This window comes from Hetaerina americana, unplaced genomic scaffold (genome assembly GCF_022747635.1).
Source record: "Hetaerina americana unplaced genomic scaffold, ioHetAmer1.1.p SCAF_5, whole genome shotgun sequence".
NCBI classification, from domain to species: Eukaryota; Metazoa; Arthropoda; class Insecta; order Odonata; family Calopterygidae; genus Hetaerina; species Hetaerina americana.
The window spans coordinates 65609555-65634893 of NW_027287095.1; the positions used below are offsets into that span (position 1 = coordinate 65609555).

The 25339-nt window shown below is 41.6% G+C and overlaps 1 protein-coding gene across 2 annotated transcripts in view; it reads left to right on the top strand.

Annotated features, from left to right (window-relative positions):
* Positions 1-6549: 6549 nt before the first annotated feature.
* LOC139693448 (sodium-dependent neutral amino acid transporter B(0)AT3) overlaps positions 6550-25339 on the top strand; it is a 142231-nt gene continuing 123441 nt past the window's right edge. For both annotated transcript variants that reach the window (XR_011702049.1, XM_071591607.1), the window contains exon 1: positions 6550-7292. Coding sequence is in view for 1 of the 2 variants with exons in the window: in XM_071591607.1 (XP_071447708.1) it covers positions 7001-7292 (292 nt within the window). In the remaining variant the exon portion in view is untranslated. The remainder of the gene's footprint in view (positions 7293-25339) is intronic.

Consider the following 25339-nt stretch of genomic DNA (forward strand, 5'->3'; position numbering starts at 1 on the left):
CGCCGTTCTTGAGTTCCTCTTCGGTTTCGAAACGTTGTCCACCGAGCCACTGTTTCAAGTGCAAGAAAAGGAAGTAGTCGCTAGGTGCAAGGTCAGGACTGTACGGTGGGTGGTCAAAGAGTTCCCAACGAAAATCTTGAATTTTCTTATTGGTTTTGGCAGCAGTGTTTCGGTACCCACCTTGCACACAACTTGTGGTATCCGAGGTTTTCCGTGGCAATATTGTGAACAGTAGTGCGTACAAGTTGAGGAAATTGTTCATCCAGGCCATTAATCGTCAATCAACGATCACGTCGCAGTTTTTGTTCCACTTGCGAAACAATTGTATCAGCCAGAATACTGGGCCTGCCATTTCGCTCTTCGTCATGGACATTTGTTCGTCCATTTTTAAAATGACGGAACCATTGTCTAACCTTTCCTTCACTCATAACTGTAGGTCCATAAACTAGGCATAACTCCCGATGAATTTCAGCAGCCGACAATCCTTTTGCATACAAGAATCGTATGGCAGAACGCACTTCACAGCTGGTGGGATGAACGATTGTCGCGGACATTGTTGTTTGCATTCACGGGCAAGGAAACGACTTCTGAAACAAAAAAAATGCAGCTATAGCTTCTCAATGAATCAGTAGATGGCGCTGCAGGAGTAAAACTGTGTTCCGAAGCGCCAATATTTAAATTCAAGCAAATGGCCCTTTATGAATAAGCCTCGTGTGTGTGTGTGTGTATATATATATATATATATATATATATATATATATATATATATATATATATATATATATATATACTAGCTGAATACCCGGCTTTGCACGGGTTAGGGAGAAACAATAATATAAATATACTACATAAATAAAAACAACAAATTATAAAGTACAATAATACACTACTTCATACAAATTTAAGAATCTTTTTTATTTAACACCTGTTTATAAACTACATTTTTTGTTTCATATCCAGGAGAAAGAATATATAAATTTTTAGGCGAACCTACTCTGGAGCAAGCAACATAAAGTTGCCCGTGGCTAAAACATGGCGATCTTAGATCAACACCACAAAACTTTAAAGACTGTCCCTGTGATTTATTAATGGTAATTGAAAAAGCTAGCCGGACTGGAAACTATAATCTTTTAAAGTTGAAGGGAAGATCAGTTGGGATTAGAGGTATCCGTGGAATAAAATTTATTTCACCTTTTCCTTTTCGAGTTAAAATGACTGCCTGGATTATTTTTCATCAATTTTGTCACACACAATCGTGTCCCATTGCAGAGTTTTGGTGGATCTAAATTTTGCAATAAAATGATTGGAGATCCTACTTTAAGTATAAGGCGATGTTGTGGCAATCCAGCTGGATCAAGTGAATTTAGGAATTCCGTTGGATAATTGACGGCTTCGTCAGCATCCACTACGGTATCAACCGATTTATATTCAATCACGTCTCCTGGCAGCATGGCTAGTATCTCCTTGTTAATTTCATTAACATCATCGTTCTTAGGAGCAAGAATGGCTCTTTCTCGAAACCATTCTAAATTTTTATAATTTTGATTAACGTTAGGATAGACTGCTTGTATCATATCGCGGACAGTTTTCACCGATACACATAAATCTGATGACAATTTTATCATACCAGATGCTTCAATAACTAATCTATCTTCTCCAATCTCCAAAAGTTTATTTGCAAAATTTTGAGCATTCCCATCTCTTAAGAGGATTCGCATGTTCTGTTTAAGGCTAATTTCTTGGACATGATTCCATAGAACAGAATGTTTTAAACAGGCATAAATTTCATCGGCTGGAGTCGATTTTGGAATGACAGGCAGAGTTTGACAGAAGTCTCCACACAGGAGTACCAGAGCTCCTCCCATTAAACTGCAGTTTCCTCTAAGATCTTGAAGTGTTGCGTTGAGGGCCTCAAGAGATTTTTTATGAGCCAACGTACACTCATCCCATACTATCAATTTACATTCTATAAGAACTTGTGCCTGGCCGCTTGTTTTATTTATATGACATGTGGGATTTTCTTGTCGGGAAATATTAAGTGGCAACTTAAGGGCAGAGTGGGCTGTTCTTCCTCCTTCCATTAATGTCGCTGCAATACCTGAAGATGCAACGGCTAGAGCAATTTCTCCATGAACCCTGATTTCAGCGAGAACTAAATTAATTAAAAATATTTTTCCCGTGCCACCAGCAGCATCAAGAAAAATGATACCTCCTTCTTGTTTATCTACTTGATCCATTATTGTTTCGTACGCGAATTTCAGATCTTCATTAAGAAGTGGCTTTTTATCCGCGATGTATGCTTCTAAGTCTAAGACATTGTAGCTAGTTTCACGTATATAATCTGGATAAAATACACCCTGTTGATCTTGTACAGGTGCAAAAAGACCGAGTTCCACTAAAGTCTTGTTAACCATGGTGATACACTTTTCCTCCAAAATAATCAAAGTTTTATTATAAATGTCGGAGTTAAACGTAATATCCAATGTAGGATTTTCACTTCGAACTTTAGCCAGTATATCCTCACTCATTGATTCTTTATATTTTTCCCATAATGTTTTTGGGTTAGATGGATTACAGGAGGTTATTATGATGGCAAGCAAAATTCGGATTTGTCCTGGAAGAGAAATCAAACTGGCCTCTCGCAATGAGTCATCCCAGTGTTGATCTCCTTCTAGCAACCCTAAATTCTGGCAAGCTTCTGTGAATGTCTCACATATTTCTCCGTTTACCGCTCTTAATTCTGCAAATGAGCGCGGTCCTCTAATGGTATGTAGAAGCATTCTTAAAAGATAACATTCGGCGTTGTTAGGATGGACTGTGTAGACTCGGCCCAATGCATCACATGAATAAATATTATTCTCAGGATCAAAGTTGCCCATTTTTCTTCTACAAAAGACTTTCCTTGATGTATTCCACGTATAATATCTCGGCAATGCTGAATACAATAGTGTTCTTGCAAAAGTATCCTGCTGGCATAGTTGGAAAAATGCTGTTTCTATGGCAGCAAAAGAGTAAACAAATTACATATATACAAACAAACACTCTCCTTTATATATATAGATATATATATAATATATATATATATATTAGAGAGAGAGAGAGAGAGGAGAATTGTCAGTAACCGGTGAATGTCCCAGACTACTCAGGTGCAAGTGACCGATGGAGAGTCGGGATGGGCAGTTTTAGGAAGTGGGGTAAGACAGGGATCTAACCCCGCTTCCTAACACTGTCCTGTCCATTATCGCCTATACTTTTCAACATATATGCGGAGGAAATGGTAAAAGAGGAATGGGAAGAACCGGATGTAGGATTGGAAATCGGTGGGGAATTCATAAAATCAGTTAGGTTTGCTGATGGTTAAACCTTAGTTTATCAATCAGCCAAGGGTTTGCAAACATTGCTGAGCGAATTGGAAAGCCAGTGCCATAAGTATAGGAGGTGAATAAATGTAAATAAAATAAAGTCTACGTGGTTTTAGAATAAGAGAAAGGCTAAATTAAACATTAAAATAGGAATGCAAAAACTATGAGCAGGGGGAAGAGTTCACCTATCTCGGAAGTGTTCTGGACCGAAATGGTCTAAGTAGTAGGGATATAAGTAGAAGAATTGCGTTAGGCAAAGAAGCTTTCACAAGAAGGAGGGAATGGATGACGGGGACGTTGAGTAAGGAGGTTAAGAAACTGCTCGTCAAAAGTGGAGCGTGAATTTGTACGACGGGGAAGCATGGTCGTTGAAGTAAGATGATAGGCGTTAATTGGAGGCCTTTGAATTGTGGATGAGAAGGCTGGAAAAGGTGACATGGACAGAAAGGCAAAACAAACGAGGACGTGCTAGGGGAGGAGAGGGGATTGCTGGGAAAAATCCAATGTGTGTCGGGAAGATGGATACGGAACCTTTTTATTTGAGATGGGATGTTGAAGATTGTGATAGAGAGGAGATTGTTAAGTAAATGAGGGTACCGGAATAGGATAGCCATGCTGTACTGTATTAAAGGAGGAAGGGTGTGTGCTGAATTGGAGAGGGACTTGTTGTAGTGTCGGTTGTCAATTTGTTTTTTGTTATTAGAGGCAAGGGAATGGTCGTTCTGTAATTTTGTAACTCGTGTCCATCCAAATCCTACTTTAACCGATAGAATACCAGATAATAATCAGACCACGTTCAGGACAAGTGGAAGGAGTAATGCATTATCACGAGTGCTGTAAATTAATAAACATTGTGGTAATGTTAAAGTCAAAGTTTACAAATGCGAACTTAAATAGAGTATGTTATGTGTAGGTCCTTCTTTAATTCATTTAGATGTTTATAAAAGATGGACTTGTTGATTCCAACGAAAGCGCAAGTATTCTATTAGTTTTACGCGCATGATTAGTTCTAGTTTTCGTATAATTTTTTTGGTAAATTATCACCTGGGTTTGATCCCTTAATCCATAGTGCAGATAAAGTGTGCTGGTAAATGTTTTGAATTATACTTAAAGTGAGCGGGACATAGGAAATAATTTTTTTAGAATTATAATTTTAAGTTGATTATTGGAATATGGTATATTTTGACTAAATTAGTTTTACTTTATTTCCAACATTGTCGAAACAATACCCTCGCAATAGGAATGCTAGTATGTTCCGTTCCACTTTATCTTTCTTGGCGTTTTATTTTCTTAAATATCAGTTCTTGGTGAATGGGGCGAGGGACTGTCTTGGAAAGTCTTGGAAGACATTAAGTTCATTCATCAACCCATGATGGTTTCGCGAGGTTGATGCGGGTCTAAATCCCGATGGAAGCTGACCGCTGATTGTTTAGGGGCGGCATGTCCTACGAATCGCCCTCAACGTGGAAGTATACATTCAGAGTTAGCCTCTCAAAGGCAGTATCATCGATCAAAATATTTGTCCGAGATTAAGATCGTAGGGTTCGACCTTGACGAACGCTCTCGAAAACAACAGTGATTGGGAAGCTCTCAACCAACCAGCGTGCGCCGTTTCCCCATTCCTACGGCCTACCTCGCCATTCACCTTTTTTTTCTTCGAAACGTAAATATTGTGAAGTTTAGAAAACATTTCGGAGGGTTGCTTTGGGGGAGGTGATGGGGATTGGGGTGTTCGAAACAAGTGGGTACCCACATATATCATGTGTGCCCTCTCCCGTTGACACCCCGATAAGGAACCAAGGAGGAGGGATAAGAGAGTCGGACGGGTGTTAAACAGAGGAGGAGAGAGAAAGAGGCGAGGAGAGTTAGGAAGGGAAAATTGGCGAGGCGACAAAGAAACCTAGGATGAGCTCGAGTTGAAGAACCACGCATGCGCCTCTGAGGAGTGGCGCCGGCGGCATTCCTGTCTCTTCCTGCCCCCCACCCATCACCAACGCCACGGGCGTAGAATCATCGCGAGTTAGGAGTACCTCCCTCCTACCTTACCCCTCTCCCACGCACGGGTTCAAATGCTCGCCAATTTTTTCCGTGATTTTGCGTGTATAATGTTTTTTTAATCGTCGAGTTTTACGTCGGGTTTAGACATAGGTGGTTCTCAATGGTGGCAAGCATTTCTCAGAATTCTCCCCACGACTACGTATTTCCCCCGTCAAATACCGAGTCCTAAGGTTCGAAGCGCGATTTGATTTTGCGCATCTGATGGTGAATGTTACAAGATCCCCGGCATGGATTTTTTGGCTTACAAATAATGTGACTGTGTGTATCATAAGAGAAAGGTTTGGCAAGGGCTGTACAATACCATTGGATATCGTTGAATTAATAACGACGTCTGCCCCTATTCGTAATAGTGGCCCTTTATCGATGTGTGAGATTAATGATTAAGTTACACCTTACGAGGGCACGGACATCATTTCTATCGCGATATATTTTATATCGAGGGTCTATGTCTATCAATGGAATATCGCCCATTCCAAATGCGTGTTGCAACATCTCAGTTAACGGTTTCTATCGCTTCGCTGGGTTTTCAAATTGCAATGTGGCATGGTATGAACTTCAGTTCCTTACTTCTCTGATAATAGGCTTCAAAAATACAACAAAAAGATCAACTGAGTACTCAGACGTTCGTGGCACCGGCCCCCAAACCACAATTCAAAAGCGCTTTGCACGTGCTCGCTATGTTGGTTTGGGCTAGTCTCACGTGTGGCCGTCATTATTGCTATCGGATGAAGAAAATTATCTCTGCCTTCCAATGTTCAATTCTATGTGGACATCCGGTTTTTAATTTCATCGCGTGAAATTTTGGGATAAAGGAAGGGGGGCGTAGGCATATTTGCGTTGAACACCTTTGTCGCCCCCGATACGCGGCGGGGTCGATTGAAACGTTTCGAGAGAGAGTCAGGAGTCACCCAGCTACCAAGCTCCTCCTCGTCTCATTCTTCTGGCTCAAGTTTGAGAGCGCGCTTATCCAGCGGTGGACGGAAAGGAACGTGAGGAAGGGGTGTGTAGAGTCTAGAGAGACGGAGGGGAAGATCCCGTAGGGGGAGTGGACGTTCGCCGGAGAGGGGAGAACCTTTTGGAAGAATAAAAAGGAGTTGCCGTTGGCAGACCTCGACCATTGCCGCCGAGAGGTTCCGCGCGCGCAACTTGTGCCTCCGTTCATACACACGCGGCTCCGCACGCGATTTCCCCCACCCGTGTTCTTCGCGTCGAGTCTGCGCGCCAGATTTTCTCGTACTCTTCCCCGTGCTCTTCCCGTTCGATACCATACAATCGCGAGGGAGAAGGCGTGACGGTTGGACGTGTCTTGTGTGGCGTGTGTCCAACTCGTGTTCTCGACAGAGACATTTGTCATCCCCATTGCCTTTTTTTTCAAGTTGTAGAGCAATTTGTATTTTTGGTTTCGCTGAAAGTTCAGCGGAACTTCTTTTGGCCCACGGGACAGGGGCCGGTTTTTTTTCATCAACTTAAAAGTATTTATTTGGGCGTTTAACATTGACATTTCCGACTAGTGAGCGTTTCGCACCCGCCCGTGGTGAGTGAACTTGGCGAAAAAACAAAGACTTTCGGAAGTCGGTGGCATGGTGGCCAGGGAGCAGGGCGGGGGCACCGGAACCCCTTCCAGACTGAAGCCCCCAGAGAGTCACATCGTCCGCGGAGGCGCCGATCAGGCGGGCCGGGAACTGTCGCAGCTAAACAACGGTCGTGTACACAAGGAGGAAGAAGAAGATGACGGGGGCGTGACCATCGACGTGCCGGAGGAACGGGCCGCATGGTCCAATAAACTGCAGTTTTTCCTTTCGATCGTGGGATATTCTGTGGGACTGGGAAACATCTGGAGGTTCCCGTATTTGTGCCAGCAGAACGGCGGTGGTGAGTGTTGATACCCTACTGAGACTTCGCAGTTTTTGGAGCAGGTGGAGAAGTTATTGGGGGAGGGGAGACGGTATAGAATTAGAGGTGGTGACTGAGCGCTAGAGTGACTAGCGCCGCTAGGTGCAGGACCTCGAAACTGGGAGAATAATTCAGAAAAAACGTACTTTTCGACCGTAGGGTGGCTATAGATGTTTTAGCGCCTGCGGCGCTAGGAGTAGCGCCTGTTAATGTTTCCTGCGTCCGTCGCATGTGCTTACTCCGCTGATGTGATAACTTAGGGCACTAAAAATGTTTTCATTGGCTGTGAGTCGTCTACATCTAAAACAGAACATTTGGGTCTAACGTCCTCATTGAGATTCCCGATTCCGTGCAAGTAATATGTAGTAAATATGTATTTGAAAACTCAAATTAGTAGACATTTCATGTATTGCGTACTGTCCACGAAGAATTGCCTTGCATCCCAATCTTACCTAATTATAATTAGAAGATCTTAGAAAAAAGACGTAACGTTTGTTGGGAACTCGGTGGGAAATTCCTCAACCGCAAAATAACATGCATTTGCGATGAATTTCGGTGAGAGAACATTACACAGTTGTACTAAATATGACTAAAATAAAATGTCCAAATGTGTAATATAGTTCCTTTACTATTACATAAAATGATACGTGTTGTTAAGGAACCGGCAAAACGTTGCCCGCCATCTTTGTGTACTCAATTGGTAGCAAAGAATGCCGCGATGTGGCGCGCCTTCCAGTGAGTTTCACGGCTGGAAATACGGGATTTCCCGCCCTGAGAAAGCGGGATTTTCGACTAGGTGATAACTAGGCGCGCGACTGGTAAAAAGGAGCGTAGAAAATTTGACAAAATCCAGATATCCCATCTGCGTGTCTCCGCAAGATGCTTATGCGTAAAATAGTGTAGCATCATCAATTTAATCTCTCATAATTGAAACTCGTCTCTCTTGGTAGTTGATATTATGACACTAATTGAAGAATGATCTATAGAGCGTGAAACTGACGTGAACATTAATTTCGTAAGGGAAAAATGATGAAATTTGGAAATGTAGTAATGACTTGAAGCATCACTGATCAGTATTGACGGACCTGTTAAAATGCATATTTTGGTGAATGCACATGATGCTGTGTATAGGTATTGAAGTATTCGAGATTCTAGCGCACGTGCCCTGGAATGGCATAAACTTCCGTCTATTAATCCGCTGGTTTATGCGTAATAAACCGGCGATTTAAATGTCCCCTGCGAATGTTAATTTCAGCTTTCAATCTCCAAATAACATCTGTGTCACCTGAGACGAAAATCGAAGTCTTTGTTTACATCATGGAAGGTGAATTTTCTCTTGAGTGACTCTGGAAAATTTTCCTTCGAGAGCGTTCCTCAACCCTCTCTTCCGCTTGCGTTTTTCGTTAGTCACTTCTTGTCTCGTTTTTTTCCACCAACCCCTCCCTCCCCTGCACCGAGGCGGAGGCGTTCGCGTGCTCCGGACGGTCGATAGGTGACCTGCACGCAACGTGTTGCATGGGGTCCCGTTCGCCGCGTGCTCCACGCGTATACTTGTAGCGGCTGTGCCGTAGAAAGCCGACGAGATACGAACGACGCTTTCCAAGAGCCTGCAGAGAGTGGTGGGGGAGGTGCAGTGGGGAGGCAGGGGCAGTGAGGGTGAGGGTATTGAGGAGAGGGGATGGGGTTGAAGGCGAGGAACGTGCGAGAGAATGCTAAGAGAGCGAATCAGGTTTCCTTTTTATTTATTTATTCTTTCTCTTTTTTTATTTTACTTATCGCTGCAACGTGTCGCAAGTCGCCGGCCGCGGTCATAGGAATACCAAACGGGAAAGTCTAGTCGGATCCGTCGCTTAAAAATCCTCCACCGGGGCAGTAGTGCTAAGCGTGCTGGTCTGAATCGGCGAGCTTAAGAATGAACGTAGCCATCCGTACCGGAGACTCCCTTATTCGGAAAATTTGGAAGCACTCGCCGTCTGGTCGCTGGAATTTTCCTAGTTTCGGATGAAGGAGAGCGTTAAGTGGAACGATTCGAAAATGAATCATGCTTCCACATGTATGATTCGGACGAAAGAATACTCTGGGTAAAGATTCCTTCGAATTTCGGCGAGAAGATCAACGATGAATCACGTAGATGACGTTTATATTTTTGGGAAAATATTTCTGGAAGTATTCGATGAATTTTACTCGCCTAGGTAAAGAAATTAGGAAGGAAATGAGCTTTATGATTAAGAAGTGCCCGCCGACTGTTGTCTGTGAAGTAATCCAATGTGATACTGATCGAAGGACAGCGACACGATAACTTCCATGTTCCGTATCTGTCCATCTACGCAATATCCCGCAAACCACCACGAGGGAGTGTGTTCGGAGGTGTTGGTACTTACACGAACATTAGCTCATTCATGCAATTGCAAATATATTTGCTTGCATGCAAAAACACTCGCACACATGCGTGCCAACGCATGTCATGCAAAAATGAACATATAATTAAATGTTTACCTTCAAGTAAATATATTGTGGTTTTTGGGGTAAATTTAGGTATTACTGCTCACCGTGTCATGGAAGAGCGATTATATTAACATGTCGTTGACTCTCATTTTTCCTCGAATCTACCAATATAATATGGCGTCATATTAATTCTCTCCCTCCACAAGAAAACTCAGGTGTCCTATACCTTTCTAAATATCTAAGCCTTGCTTGCTTTCTTCGTAGATGAAGGAGATTCTAACCTAATTCTTCCAACATATCCGCCACGCTCAATCTCAGATCGGAGACATTCTTAACAAATCTAACGGTTTTCTCCGAACCTTTTCCAGTCCATTAATAACGTTTCCTCGTATGGATCGCACATATCTGCCGCTTATTCAAAAGTGACCCAACTAAATGAGCGGACCCACCGACAAAAATGTTGTCTAGTAATATTAAATTTTGTTACTTTGAGACTGAGTATTGTGAATTTCTGAAAGTAGTTCCTGCATATGATTTCTTTTGAAGATGCTAGCCCAAATAGTCTTCCCTAGTGGGAAAGAGTAGGTTTGCAGGACTCAAGCTTTTTCCGCTACATCTTGGTGAAATGCTGCCACCGATATGCGCTGACTCTTCTCGTGATGACTTTGGAGACGATTAATACAAGGGAAGCTCGAGCGTGTCTTTTGGTGCAGTGTTGCCAAACACCAATTGGAGTTCACGTTGTCTGGTGTACCGAAAATGTGCGTGGCAAACCGAGAAAGTAAATCGCTCCAACATTGGCTCTTGAAAGAGAAAGTGTTATTTCTCCTCGTGTTCCCCATTCATACATTTCCCACGCAAGTTTGCGGTGTCAATCATATTGCGGTTGAGTAGCTGTGCAAAGTGAGTATCATACTGGACGGAATGTTATTTTAATTCGTTTTTAACATTACTTTCTAAATTAAATGGGTATAAAATTGTAACCGCATTAATTTCTAAAAGCCGGTGAATTTAGGAATTTCAGATCCTCGACACCCTAAAATAAACTAACCCTCGGGAAACGCGGGCATACGAACTTAAAAATAACTAACATATGACCAATGTTGGATGGAGTATTTTCGACGTTTAGAATTGGGTTTAAAGCAAAAAAAATAATTGCATAAATAAAGCCTTAGACGTTTAAAAGAAATCAAATATTTGATTATGAAATTTGTGACAGGTTACTCTGAAGAAATATTTATTATTATTTTATAAATCTCGTTGCAATTAGGCAATAGTCCTGATGACAACGGTCAAGTGTGGTCAACGTTCGCTCTTACAGTGCACATACATACATGATAATCACTGATTAATAAAGAGTATTACCCAGTGGCTGCTTTACACTTATTCTTATACTCTTATATCCATCCATTTATACTTATCATCTCCCTTGTTAATCCCATTATATCTTTTGCGTGGTGTCCCTTTTCAGCAAAGCTACCATATTGTTTTTGGCGCCTACTCCTTCAAGGAGAGTAGAGCCGTAAGAAACTAAACTCATTGAACCGATGCATTGGAAACTAATTACGTCAACCGAAAGATTACATCGACAGCTTACCCTTCAAACTGCTACAGGGGCGTGTGGCGGAGGTTATTAGATTAGGCAGTTAGTGATTATTGTGTTTATGTGATTATGATTGTTTTCAAACACCTTGGGGGCTAACCTTTCGTGTGCGCTCGTAACCGATCGGGTTGCTTCGCTGCTAGGAGATCGGGGTGCACGTTCAAGAATGACAGCTCGAACTCGACTTTGCCAAGTGTACTTAAATTCTAATGCGCATGGTTCCGGAGAATAAACACCACTAGGTTGCTTTATTATTACATGCTACGGAAATCTCACGAGGAAATAACCTCATGGCCCTAGAGTGTATGGAAAGTCGCCAGCGGTAACTAGACCGACATCATAGTCGCGAAACAGTAAGGTTTTACCCGTGGTTGTTTTTTCTTAACGGCCGGGGCTTATGTTACCTATTAATACGAGTCTTCATGAGCTCAGGGTTTTCATAAGTTGCCTCGATGGTTCCCTGGTGGAAATTTGAAAAATAAAACTATAACCTTTTTCTATTAACCAGTAGGTATAAGCAAAAATGGCAATCGTGATGCCTTTGTTAATTCGGCGTGAAACGACGCTAAAATATACCGATATATACCCAAATGCTATAATTTAGCTTCAAAATTCCTCATGAGGTCGGCTTTCGAATGAGCTACATAATATTTGTTTCATAATGACGGATGGAGATTCCAAAGAGTTATAGCGATATTAGAATAAAACGAGTGATAATGGTGAGGTCTATGGAAAGATGAGGAAGAGACATGTTAAAAGATAAACTAGAAAGAGGAGAAAGATATGGGTAGGATAAAGAGATGAGGAGTTGCAGCTAGTAGGAAACCTGGATAAAATGGAAGCGACTGAATTTTCTCCCCAATCTGTTGCTCTTAGTTCTCTATTTAATTCTTTATCGGGCCAAGTGCTTGTCTTTGACTTTTGTTTGGCGCATTCGTTTGGCTTATACGGTTTCTGTTAATTTATTGAGCAAATCATATGCCAATGCTGAAATATATCTAGAGTGAGTTAGGACTTCTGGGAATGCCCCCTCTCAATTAGTTCTTTGAATCCACCTCGCACGTAATGAGGAGATTTGGCAACATAATATGACGCTTGCTTTGCAGTCGGTAGGTGTGGTAGCTTAGCTTAGCCCCACCCACTTAAGCCACGATGTTCTTTTCTACGCGAAACAATAGTAATCATTTAAGTTTTGGTGAACTCAAATTTTCGGAGGTGATGTTTCCTAACTGTGTGGTCACAAATTCTGGGATGGAAAAAATATCCATCAAATCGGTCTGATCGGGTGTGAGTTTCTCTATTTTCTTGCTGTGGTATGTCTTACCAAATGTAATCTGAATAAAATTAATCCTTCTGTTTCAACATTGACCTTGAGTGATTTATAATTATCTAATGGTCGCGCATTCATTGTTTTTGCTTCTTGTAGCTCTAAACCAAGGATATTCAAAGTGATGTAGTATTATGTGTTCAGTAATTCGGTTTTTTCACGAAACGGGCAGTATTTCTCCGTATTTTGTTTCGTTCCGAAATTAGATATTTCTACGCTGGATTCTGAATGTTTGACGAGTATTCAAGTTGTGGTGTGACAACTGTGAAATTACACCTCTCCCTAGGTTTTCTTTCGAAAAATGCTTCAATATTTGTTTGATAAACCCATGCTTCTTAATTGCAGCCCGGCAGATGTTTCTGCTATGATTTCTCCGTGTTAAGTCCGGTGTTTGTGTGACTTCCAAATATTCTACTCGTCCCGCTAAGTTGGAAATGGTGCTAAACATAGCGCCGAAGTGCTAAACGATCACGGAAAAGCGTGCTACATCTAACAAGAATCGTCAAATCTAGCGCCGAAAGTGCTGCGTAGGCAGCACTGGTCGAGGACTTCGGAAGTAAAGGAAGCGCGAGAATCGGAGGTTTCGGGGTGGGGATGACGTTGCCAGATGTGTGAGGCTTGGAGTGGGGTTGTGGGGTCGGGGGAAGGATTAAGCGAGGAGATGTGTGTTCAGATGGGTTTCAAGTGGAGTGGGGCCTAGCCAGCAGAAAAAATGCGCTGATGCCACCAGCCGCATGAGCACGAGGCTGATTCGTGGAGGAGCGTTACGAGAGTCCGTGCTGTCTCCCGGGGGTTAATTCTGGGTTCCTGACAATCGCCTCTTCGCCGAGATCTTGACACTTTCCGTCAACAGAAAAAAAGACATACTTCCCCGGAATATTTTTTATTCGTGTTATGTGTGCGAGAGATAAGTGGGGCGAAGATTACTTCTCCAGCATCTTTGGAAACTATGTCGTGAAATCCGAACGAAGGTTGCTTGTTTCTTCTCCATGCTGTAACGAGAGCATGAAGAATTTGAAAATTTTAATTCGAAATTCGCTAACTTTCGAATTACACCAATCTGACGATGAGAGATATTTAAACAGAAGAAGTGATAGAATTTTGCACGTAAATTTTTCGCGGATCGACTCGAGTCATTTAGTAAAATAGATTGTCTTGGGTATTTTAGATATTTTTTGTTTTCATCACTAATTTGTCTTTGCGAATTTTTCGTTTTAATATCTCATTATGATTTCTTGTGAATAATATATGAGGGTTCTTCACTAAAGAATGATCATAAACTGCTTGCTCATATAATTAGATGTGCAAACATTTAAAATTAAATATTATTTTTAGTTTGATGTGTTACTTATAGTTGTATACGTTTTCTGCAGAATTCCTCCTCCAGAATTCCAGAATTTTGCCTCAGCGGCAGCCGTATCAAATTAAAACGTGTCCAGTTCGCTTATGGCTATAATGGAGGCATTAAAATACGCGATGCTGCTCTGAATTTTTGATTTTCCCTGAACAATTCGTCAGCCAAAGACTATATAATCCTATGGGAAGCTTATGGTGAGTCTGCTCTCACATTTAGCACAGATTGAAGACTGTGTATGACATTAGAAAAGGGTAGAAAACCAATTTCAAAGGAAGATTGATCCGGAGCTACTACTAAAGAGTTGCTGCTCATACGGAAGTAAACATTAACGCCGTTGCTGCCATTAAGAGATAGGATCGTCTAATGACGTTTAAAGCATTGTCAGAAATATTGAAATTTCCATTGAATGCCACCCACACGTTGGTAACAGAAGAAAATGCGCATAAGAAGTGGTTGTGCGCGGTGAGTTCCGCGAAAGTGTGATTGTCTCTCGAAAAGCAACGTGAAGTTCCTTCCTCGTCCTCTCTATAGCACACACATTACCTGGTGTGACTTATTCCTATTCCCCAGAGATAATAAACACCATTGTGAAACTTGCTATGAATGAAACTTATACTACATGTACATCACATGTTAAAGTAACGATATATCATGAAACTAAATCTTTGCGCAATAAATTATACCAATAAAAATTTTATGATCAATCTTCATTCCACAGCCGTCATAAAATCAAATAAGTAACTCGAAGAATTTGCATTGCGAGTACGCGAAGTATAACATAGAGTTGGTGTGTGGCCTTGTTCTCATTTCAGGACTTTATTTCGTCTCTTACGAAATGATGTCTCACAGACCCCGTAAAGTTTTGATATTCTATTTGAGCCTTCAAGTTCATTGCAGATCCTGAGGAACATAGTTTAAATGTTCATATATAAACTGGATATCATAAATAACTCTGATAAGTAGTTGCATTTTCATCGTTCTCAAGGTTAGTAACATCTCCGAAGCTGAATGAGAAATATTTTCCACGTATTTGAGAGCGTTTATCGTTCACAATTACATGCCAACAGAATGTATGCGATATTTAGAAAGTCGGAGGAGGAAACCATGCACCTGCTTCTGATGGAAATTTCCACGTGATGATTTCTGTGGTATTTCGAGATATGCATCGTGTTTTATTTCATTTGTCAATTGTTACGTTGTAAGTATGATATTCGACGACTGATATCCTACGAAAATGCCCCTAGGTTTGCAGGACCTTCATTCAATCGTGTTGGCCACTTACTTCAATTATATCAGTCAGTTGTGGAATGGGGATTGTAAAAAAAACATCGTTTATGATGTAATTATCGTCGAGATGAAGGGTGGGGGAAAACGAATGCAATTACTTATATGGCACAAATGTCTCATCTCTCGATCAATTACTTCAGCTCAGTCCAATTCTTTCCTGTTGGCTTGGTTGATATTTGAATTTATGTCATACAGTACACAGTAAAAAAAATAAGTTAAGGCATCCTAGAAAATAAATTTACGTTAACTACCATGTTTAAAGTTTGAGATACATGGAAAGTTCATTATTAGGCCTGGAATATTAAAATGCGTCGAATTAATTGTTTTTACGTAATTAGGAAGTGCCTTCACCTCGGACCTTGTGCCTAGTACCTTAACCTACCAGCCAGTTCCTCATGTTGGATATATAGATATGTAATGAACATTGCTAGAGATAGATACGCTGCCGTAGATAACAAATTCCTATCTTCATTTCGACTCGCAGGCGGTGGAGAAATTTCATATTTCCGATTCTCTAGTTAAGACTACGGTAAAATTTCACTGATGCTCGAGTATTTTACTTGAAATGGAAACGAAATTCCAAGTGTTTCTTTTTATGGACCTTGTCTGGTGACAACCACCAACTTGGATGGAAGGGTGGGTGGTCGCGTTTCAGTCTGGTTTTCATAAGGGGAGTAGGGCGAGGACCGGAATATGGCTTTTGCTAACCCGCGTGGGCGGGAGTCGTAGGCCGGACACCCACTGTATAACAGGATGCATAATTAATGCCTCGAATACGTTTTTTTAATCCGTTATAATGAGCCCTCCTCTCTGATTACTATTTCATATACCATGTCTGCCTTTTCTCCAAATTAGATCCAATTTGATATTGACGCGCAAGTTCTTTACGTGCACGGGTAATCAAACAATTATGTTTTTTCTTCAATAATCCATTGTCTCATTTATTTTAGCATTCAATCTGTACTCCATTCAGGGTGCCATTCATAGATTCACTATGCATTTCGGGATATGTGAGGATAGCTATTAATTTGTAAATTTTTAATATATTTATTTTATTTCTATTAATTAATTTATATTTAATTATAATTTTATTTATATTTACACCGATTAAGATTACTATACAGACTATACAACGGGACAACGATACATTTATTGGCCGCTCTTAAAGAAATGCCACCTGACTTCCGACACAACAGTAATCCCTTCTACACTTCCATACTTCCTCCGTCCGTCCAACATGCCCATCATACTTGTGTCCCTTGATCTCTTGCCTAACATTCCCTCCTCTATAACAATTTTCTATATTGCCCAACGTCAATTAAAATACTCTGATTTCTCCCAACAATCAATCCCCTCTCCTCCCTTACCATGCCTAGCAATTTTCGTTCGTTTTCCTCTCCACCCATTTCACCTTTTCCCTCCTCCTCCCCACGGGCATTTCAAAGGCCTCCAATCTAAGCTTATCGTCTTGCTTCAACAACCGTGTTTCAGTGCCTTACAAAAGCACACTCCATATCAGACTTTAAAAGAATATTTTCTTAGCACCCATACTCAATTGATAAAACATAAAGTATTCAATATTGTAACGTGTGGAGTTCATCAATGTTACTATTTAAAAATACACAAAACATTAAGACTTGCACTTATAAGAAAAGTTGAGTTTTAGGTGATATCCAAACTATCTCTCATCTGAGCTAAGCCATTATTAAAAAGGAATAATATTAGAATACGTCAAAAAGTTAATTAGAGATGTAATAGGAGTTTTCTGTGCCCAAAAGTTAGCCGGTAAAGTTTAGTGATTTCATTCTTTTTCTTTCTAGCTGGGACAAAGAAATACCTTAACGTCGAGCGAATAATTTTATTTTATCCTGGGGTGTTTCCTTAGCCTTTTTCCTTTATGAGATTTTCTTTCACTTTGAATCGGTTTCAGAGGAACATTTCACTTTTGTCCAATTGCGTGCAGAGGTTCATTTACATAAAATGGCGTTGATGTTTGCTTAACTTTATAAGGATGCACTAAGTTATGTGAAATATAAACTCATCGTAATGGACTCGTTTGTGAACATGCCATAGATTCATTCTACCCAGCGTCGCATTCACATTTCAGACTCAACTAGTAGTCATCTCGCCAAATCAGTCCCTTGCATCAGGAAAATAAGCGTATTAATCAAAACCGAACCCGTTTGCTTATCGCCTGAAGCTTTTATCTCGGATTTTCTGTTCGGAGCTGAGAGCGGCGGTCGCTTATGTTTATGCTCGCGAAAACGAAGTCTCCCGCCGTGAGATTTCGTTTTCTGGCTTCAATGTTTATTTGGTCTACTGCCATTGATTCAGCCAAAGTCAAGGCCAGAACCCCTAGCATTTCTTTTTCCCAAACACAAATACGCTCGCACACACCCGCCGACACACCGCCACATTCACACACACCCACACAGGCTTTAGCGCGTAATAATATCGGATTGCCTCGACCGACTCCTTTACATACCGTAATTTCTTTTTTTTCCTCTCCTTTGGGTTCGTTGCCAATCGAGACGGAGCACTTTGCTCAGGTGTCAGACATCTCCAGAACACTCACCCCCCCCTCATCCATCCCTTCCCGTCGCTCCCCCATTTCCACCACCCTCGGAATAGAAACCCTGCTTAATATAGCGACAAAGGAGATGAGGGCACTTTTCGGAGGCATAGGAGAGGGCGGGGGAGATGGTGATGGATGCGGGAGTAGAGGATGGGAGATGGTTGGATCAGCCCGTGAGGGCGGACGCGAATAAAACGAAGAAAGTGAGGCGAGGTCTTTTATTTTTGTTTGTTTACTTCCCTCCCCCGTTCATCGGTGACGAGGTGGCAGCAGCGGTCTGGCGTTTTTAATGGAATCCAGTCTCTTGTGGTTTCTTTTTGCTTTTGCCCGCCGACCTCGCCGCTGAGGAATGCGGGGTCCGTCCTTAGTTGAGATACTGAATTATTGGGAAAGATTGGCAGACCAGTCACTAGGGGCGAATTTAACGACCGCCTTTTGGGAAACATTATAATTATTTTTATTATAAGTAGCCTAGTATGTTGTTATTATTTTATCTAGCCCTCATTTCACTCCTCATCTTGTAATTGGAAGTTCAAAAGAGCTGAGATAGCAGAGAAGTATTTTTAAAGTTATAGACCGTAGTTCATGTATCTGTAGTTAGCATTTTCTCCATTATATGAAATATTTTGAATATTTATCGGTAACTAAAAATTAAGCAAAACTTAATTTTGATGCTGCATGCCCGGTGTGAAATCCTCTCCGGCCACACACCTTCGCAAAAGTTTCTAGTTACCACCTAGAAGTGGAAATATTTAATGAAAATATATATGAAGTATCCAGGATGTAACGTATTGCACCGTTACAGTCTACATCTACATCTACATCTACATCTACATAATACCCCGCAAGCCGCCGCAAGGGCGTGTGGCGGGGGGTGCTAGGTCACCAACCGTAAAAAAGAAAAATACCACATGCAAAAAAAAAAAACAACACGGAAAGTCGTGCAATGGTAATGCATTATACACCGTTAGATATTATTTCGGGTTCTAGCTGATGTTTTTGATTAAGTTTGAGTGGAGACTGGTGCCCTTTGATGATCGCCGGCGCATGGGAAGTCAAAGCGTGGGCCCTGCGTCGCATCGCGTATGTAGACGCGGTCTGGAGAACGGACGGCGCCGTCGTTGCGGTGGACGTACTGGCGCCACTCGGATCTATTCTCTTATTCACCTCAGCCCTCCGCTTTCTCTCTCGCTCCCCCTGCTCCTCCGCCCCAACAGAACACTCCCACGTAATATCGACTTGCCACCACTAATCGACGGCTGCAGTTAGCGAAGAAAATTAAGGTGCGCAGATAAGTAAACTCCATTTTTCTCCATGAGGTGTGAACACACAGCAGTCGTGATTAACACTAGTCCTTTAATCTGAATAATAATTGGCTAACGCTCTCCTTTCTTCCCTATCCATTACCACATAATCCTCTATCGCACATGTAGCTATCTCACTCTTTATTTGATCAACGTGTTTTCCCCGAGCTCTGAATCTTGTCCTTTTTCCCGTCTTCCGTTTATGAGATTGTTCTCAGCAAATCTATTTAGCTTGGAAGTGGCCGTCTGGTTGTTCCTTCCTTGCCCTATGTAAGTTTTGTAGCCGGTAGTGTGATTTCAAGAATTTAAAGAAAGAAAGGATGCACGATTGCCGACCTAGGATCTAGTGTGTACTTTAAATTAGCCTAGCTTCTCAAGTTTTTAATTTTCAAAATATGTATTTATACAAATATACTTTAAATTTGTTGCCATTTTTTCAATTTGTTTTGTAGCAAAGTGGAAATTGCGCAACGCTCCGACTGCTTTTCTTTGCGAGCTATACTCGTGGAAAAGATGTTTGGGGTAGTAAAAATGTGAAATAGTCGGCGATTGAAGTTGAACACATTTGTTGTTTGTGTGTCATAAGATAGATAAAATAAAGTAAATAAGTAAAAAGTAGGTAAAGAAAAAGATAAATAAACGGGACTTAGGTGAAGCTGATAAACAGTGGAATGGGACGAAGAGCTAAAACCTACTCTTCGCCGCGACGGGCCTCTCTAGTTAAAGCGCCGAGAGAATTTCGCTGCAAGTAAGGAAAATGTTAGCCACGAACCTCAGCGATAAAGCCATAAGAGGGTGACAACTTGAAAGCGGGAGGAAGTGGGCTACAAGGAAAAGAATTTTTGTCGACGAGGTGGGTTACTTTTTTGTGAACTGATAAGGGAGTTCCCCAAAACTTTCAGTCGGAAAAAAATGTGTGAAAGTTCACCTCGCCCTAATCCACAGTGGGTGACTCCGGGACGAGGAATTCACGGCTGGGTTGTCGGGGGCGTGGAGAGGGGCTTGGGAGGGGAGGGAGGTGGAGATTGAAAGGAAAGGCCGAGCATTTCCGCGTGCGCGTCCTTGTCTTTTTGTTTTCTTACTTTTACACAGGAATAGGTGTATCGACCCAACGACCTTCTGAGGCATTGTATCTCAAAACGCGGAGGGGTACCGGTTTTCCTCGCTGTCCCTGGCCGGCCGAATGGGATTAGTGTTGAATAATGAGTTGGTCGAAACCCGTCGAACGGTTTACTCGCGTCGCCCTTTCCATTTCAAGTTTTCCCCGGTGGACCCGAGGACCGGGAGGAGGCCACCGAGGTCAAAGGAACGCCGGTCGATGGAATGGGGGACTCGGGCGCCACCTGCCGCACCGCTGAAACGGTTTGGGTTTTTTTCCATTCCCCCCCAAGAAAGAAATATTTCAATGCGAAGTATATGGCGGTTAGTTACATTGTCGTGCTTGGCATATTCCAAGGGAGAAATGCATTTTCGGATTTCAAAAGAAACATTAGTCGTCTTCATAATTTATTCGTAATAAGTAAACCCTAATTAACATAAATACTTTTTCCTAAGTTTTAACTTGAGTAATCACAGATTTTAACGGACATTTTGGCGATAGTGTTGACGTAAAATATATCTAAGAGGAATGAAAAAAATGAACAGAAATAGCGCATATCTATGTATCCCGACCTATTTTGAATATTTTATCAGACGCGCAGGCCGTGTGTAATTTACGGAACTTATGCGGCGTCCAGTAAAATTTTCAAGTCGTCGTCACTATTTTTGTAATATTAACGTGAAATTTGTTTTACTCGAGCGTAGATACATAAAAACATATTGTCGCCATGGAATAGACAAAGAAATAGATAGGGCAATAGAGTAGGCTAATTCGATGTTTCGAAAACTAACCGCCGTTTCATTATCAACGGACATATACTTGAGCAGTGACATAAGAGGAATTTCGTCTTAGCTGGAATAACAATAATATAATATGCAGGAGTGACGCGAGAAATAGAGCAGGAATTAAATCGTAAAAATCCAGTTTAATTAAGTTTCAAATATTCCTCATAGCATTGCGGTAGCTTCTCGATGAAGTTTAACTGTCAGAAGTACTGATAGTGGAATCCAGGACAATAGAACACAGTGATTGGCAAACTTCCTGAGACATGTCTTATGTTTGAGGAAGTTTTGACTATTTATATGACTTGAAGTCTCTTAATTGGTTATCTCGGTGAAAAATTTTTAATTCCTGAGCAATGTACCTTTGAAATTTTTGAAATAAAATTTGTTAATGACAAGGAAATGACCAATGAGGGAGTATGCCGTCCTTCCAGGAATCTTGAAAAAGTTAAATTAACTCTGTTCTATTGAACTTCGTGAAAACCGTTTGTGATTAATGATAGCAAATAATTCAATTATGCAAACAGGTTTTAAAGCAGTAATTTAAATCCTGATTTTTCCTAACATGACTGACTATCTCAACGCCTTGCGGGCTGGACAAGTCAAGATCAGCCTACTGGAAATGCACTCAAGAATTTCCAAGGAATTTTGTTTCGATGTTCATGGAAATTCGTAGATTTCATTGGAAACTGTGGCGGCTTGCCTATGGAATTCCACGGAAAGTTTTGATTACATTTCCTGTTGGTACAGCTAAACTCGGAGACTGATGCCAAAGTGTGTATGTATATTCTTATAGCCTAGAAATTGCGACTGAAACCCGAAGGTCACCCACCGGTCGGGCGGTAGTGTCCGAATTTTTTCTTTGAAGCATATGCTATGCACATAAATCACACGTTTTTTAACGTTTAAGGTTGGTTTTCAGGTTTCGGACGCGGAAAAGTCTTACACAAAAGATAAAGACAACATCTAATCCCTCTACCTGAAAGCAGTCTTTGTCATCTTCATTCTGTAAGGAAACCTCCGGGGCTGGGTGTTAAACCGAGCTTGTTTCAATTAGCAGTGAGTGATTCATCGACTTTCTTCGAGGCGGCGGTTCTTATTCTTCCATTTTATCCCTCACGACTGTCTGCCTCTCTTTCGCTCCATCTCTTTATCATGATATCCCCTCGCCGCTCAAACCCGTGGGCGCCCGTGATATCAGACTCGTGACGCACTTCCAAACCGCGCCGTGCCAACCACGCGCCTACCCGAAGTGTGCCGTTCCTTCCGTCTCATTTCGTCGCGATCGACAGTCACGTATGGTGTACTTCTCCATTTTAGTGCACATGACTGATTCTTTCGGAGGCATGGAAGGCAATTTTAATGACCCCCAGCTTGTTTCAATTAACTTTGCCGGAGGTCCGGAGTGGTGACGTGACCGATTTAATCACACCTACGCCGAAGGTCCTCATTCAGTTACTGGGGAGCCAGGTTCTTTCCTTGTCCTCTCACTAGTTGTGTGTGGGGGGCACATCAAGGAATCACGCAATGGGAGGGACTTAAAACACTATGGCCCCATGAAGTCTTTCGCTAGTTACCCTAAGAATGTCGGCATAGGACTACTTTGACCTATTTTTCCTCCGGCTTATTCCCGTTTGGCCCTGATTACAAGGCTTCCGGCCTAAATAATCTCACATCTAGATGAGGCAGAACATTTCGTCTCACATCACACGACTCAATTTCGGAATTAAGCTGAATACGAAGGAAATCTGTCAGTTTCGGGAGGAATCGCCACAGTAAAAAGCGTCACAATATTATTGAATAACCTAGATTTGGAGACAATGGAATCTCGGAGATTACAGGCAACTTTAAGAAAAGTACCAATCCTACGGTTTTCACGCTGGCACGGAAGAAATAATCTTAGCGCCTCATGACATAGTAGACGAGACCGCAATGAGAATTCGAGTATAAATTGACTGCCTAACCAATCGTTACATGACGTTTTTCCCTCACACAATTCGAGATCATTTCAGTAGGAAGTGTAACACAACAATTGACCTACCCTAATTTCATTATTATACTATGCCATAGAATTGATCATTCTTTTATGTAGCATTTTTTGGAATCCCGGGGACAAATGTTTGTTCTACGAGTATTACGCAAGCCTCCGACGACATAAATCTGTAGCAAATTGGCTCATTGTACTTAATTGGATAACTTTCTCGGTATAGTCGGAAAAGTGAAGTTTGCTCTCCAAAGCGATTTTACAAGTATCGGCATCTTTGTCAAAACTCTGCTTATTTTTTCTGTCGTCTCTTCTCCCGAAACGATCTCTCTTTATGAAATTCGAATATTGTTACATGCTTTGAAATTTTGTTACTCAATAGCGCAATTAAAACATTCCTACCTATAGGCGTTGCTTTTACCTCCATATCGGATAGGCAATTATGTGCATAGGCATACTTAAGTCATAATCTTGTTATCGAGTGAAAATATTTTCCAGTCCCGAGGTCACTGCCAACCTCCATCGAAGTTTGCCATCATTGGATATATTGAGTAATTTTCTGTGAAATCAAAGTGGAAAGTGAAATCATTTTCTCAATGCAGTATGTTTAACCTTCGTTGTTTTGTGCCGACCGAGACACTGAGAATCGTGTCAGGTGAGAACATTTTTTTTTCTTATTTTATCCGACAGTGAGTGGTGCAATCTCCCGATGCACGAATGGGCCTCAAAAATTGCTTATTTATCACTAGTCTATCCGTGAGTCCTGCATCCTTCTTATATTCGTAATCTCGCTTGCTTTCTTCGGGACTAGAATTATTCCTATCCCAGTTTCTCGGATAACACCGGCTCCTCTCCTATATTCTTATATTTTTTCCTATTAAGAGTGGGAGTCATCTTTCCTAAGTTTACGTAAGAGATTCGGCCTCCATTTCAATCTGTATTCCCATCTTCGGTTGGCGGGTTGTCGACCATATCACCTCTTTCCTCGCTCTCATTGTCTTCCCTTTCCTTCGTTCGCTCCCTTCTTCGTTGGCCGACGTCTGCCAAGTGCGAAGACGTGGGAGGGAGGCGGAGGAGGTAAAGGGGAGATGGAGGGAGGGAGCCGTGTGTGGCGGTGGGAAGGAGTGGATCGAGAGGGTGTGCTCCTTTTTCCTCTTTCCTCCTTCCCCTCCGTCATCATTCTTGGCGCAGGCTCTCCAAGAAAGCCGGGGGTGGAGGTCGTACGTGAGGAGGGAGTTGGAGCCAGGGAGAAGGAGAGTTAGGAGGGGCCGAAGAGAGTATGGAAGTGGGAGAGGGAAAGTCCGTGAGAGTGTGCGAATTGAATGGATGAATGAAGAGGCGCAATCGTCAGCGGTATAGTATTCCGGTGCGAGCATGCGTCGGAAGCTGCGTAGAGAATAGGGTTTGGATCACCGAACGGTCTGTCGCGCCGAGCCATACGTCCCGTTAAAACGTTTCTTCGATAAGCTAAGGAAATAGATTAGGAATCATTAAGCGAGCGAAGGTTTATTTACAGATTGAATCCTTTGCATAAATTGGAAAATCTCTTTTGGGATTATGTTAAATTTTATTACTAGCACCATCCTACTACGGCAGGGGAGATCATTAAGATGAGATTATAGAGATAAACTGTAGAATTGACCGGTTTAAAATGTCATTTTTACCGTGACCGTTGAGGGATCAGAATTAATGCTGACGGCGATGCTTAAAGAAGCAAATGTGAGGTCATAATATTTGTATCTCGCACTGCATTCATGGTTCTCCTTACTAGCAGCTCAGCTCGCCTCGTATGCGTTCGGGAGTAGTATTTTACACTTGGATATCGTATTTCATGAAGCTGTTGTAAAAAGTATTTCCATTATTTGATTTCACTAGCAATTTTATTGGTAACTAAAACTTAGGCTACATTTAATTTTGATGTTGAATACCCTATGTGAAGACACCCCGTCACCTACCATATTGGTTCAGCAATTCATTCCGAGATTTTTTGGGGTGTGCTTCAAAACTGGTGTTCTGTTAATTGGCTGCTTGAGATGTCTCAAAAAATCGCTATTTCTTTTCTTGTCCTTTAAAATATTCCTTTAATTGTTTTATTCTTTATATTTTTTGTTGTAATATTGTTTTTTCACTCACTTATTCATCTCTTCATTACGAATAATTTTATTATGATTAGTATTATAGCTTTATTCTCAGTAATCATTTCCCAAGAAACCGAACAGATACTAATGTCTCGTTAGTATTATGTGATATTCTAAACGTTTTA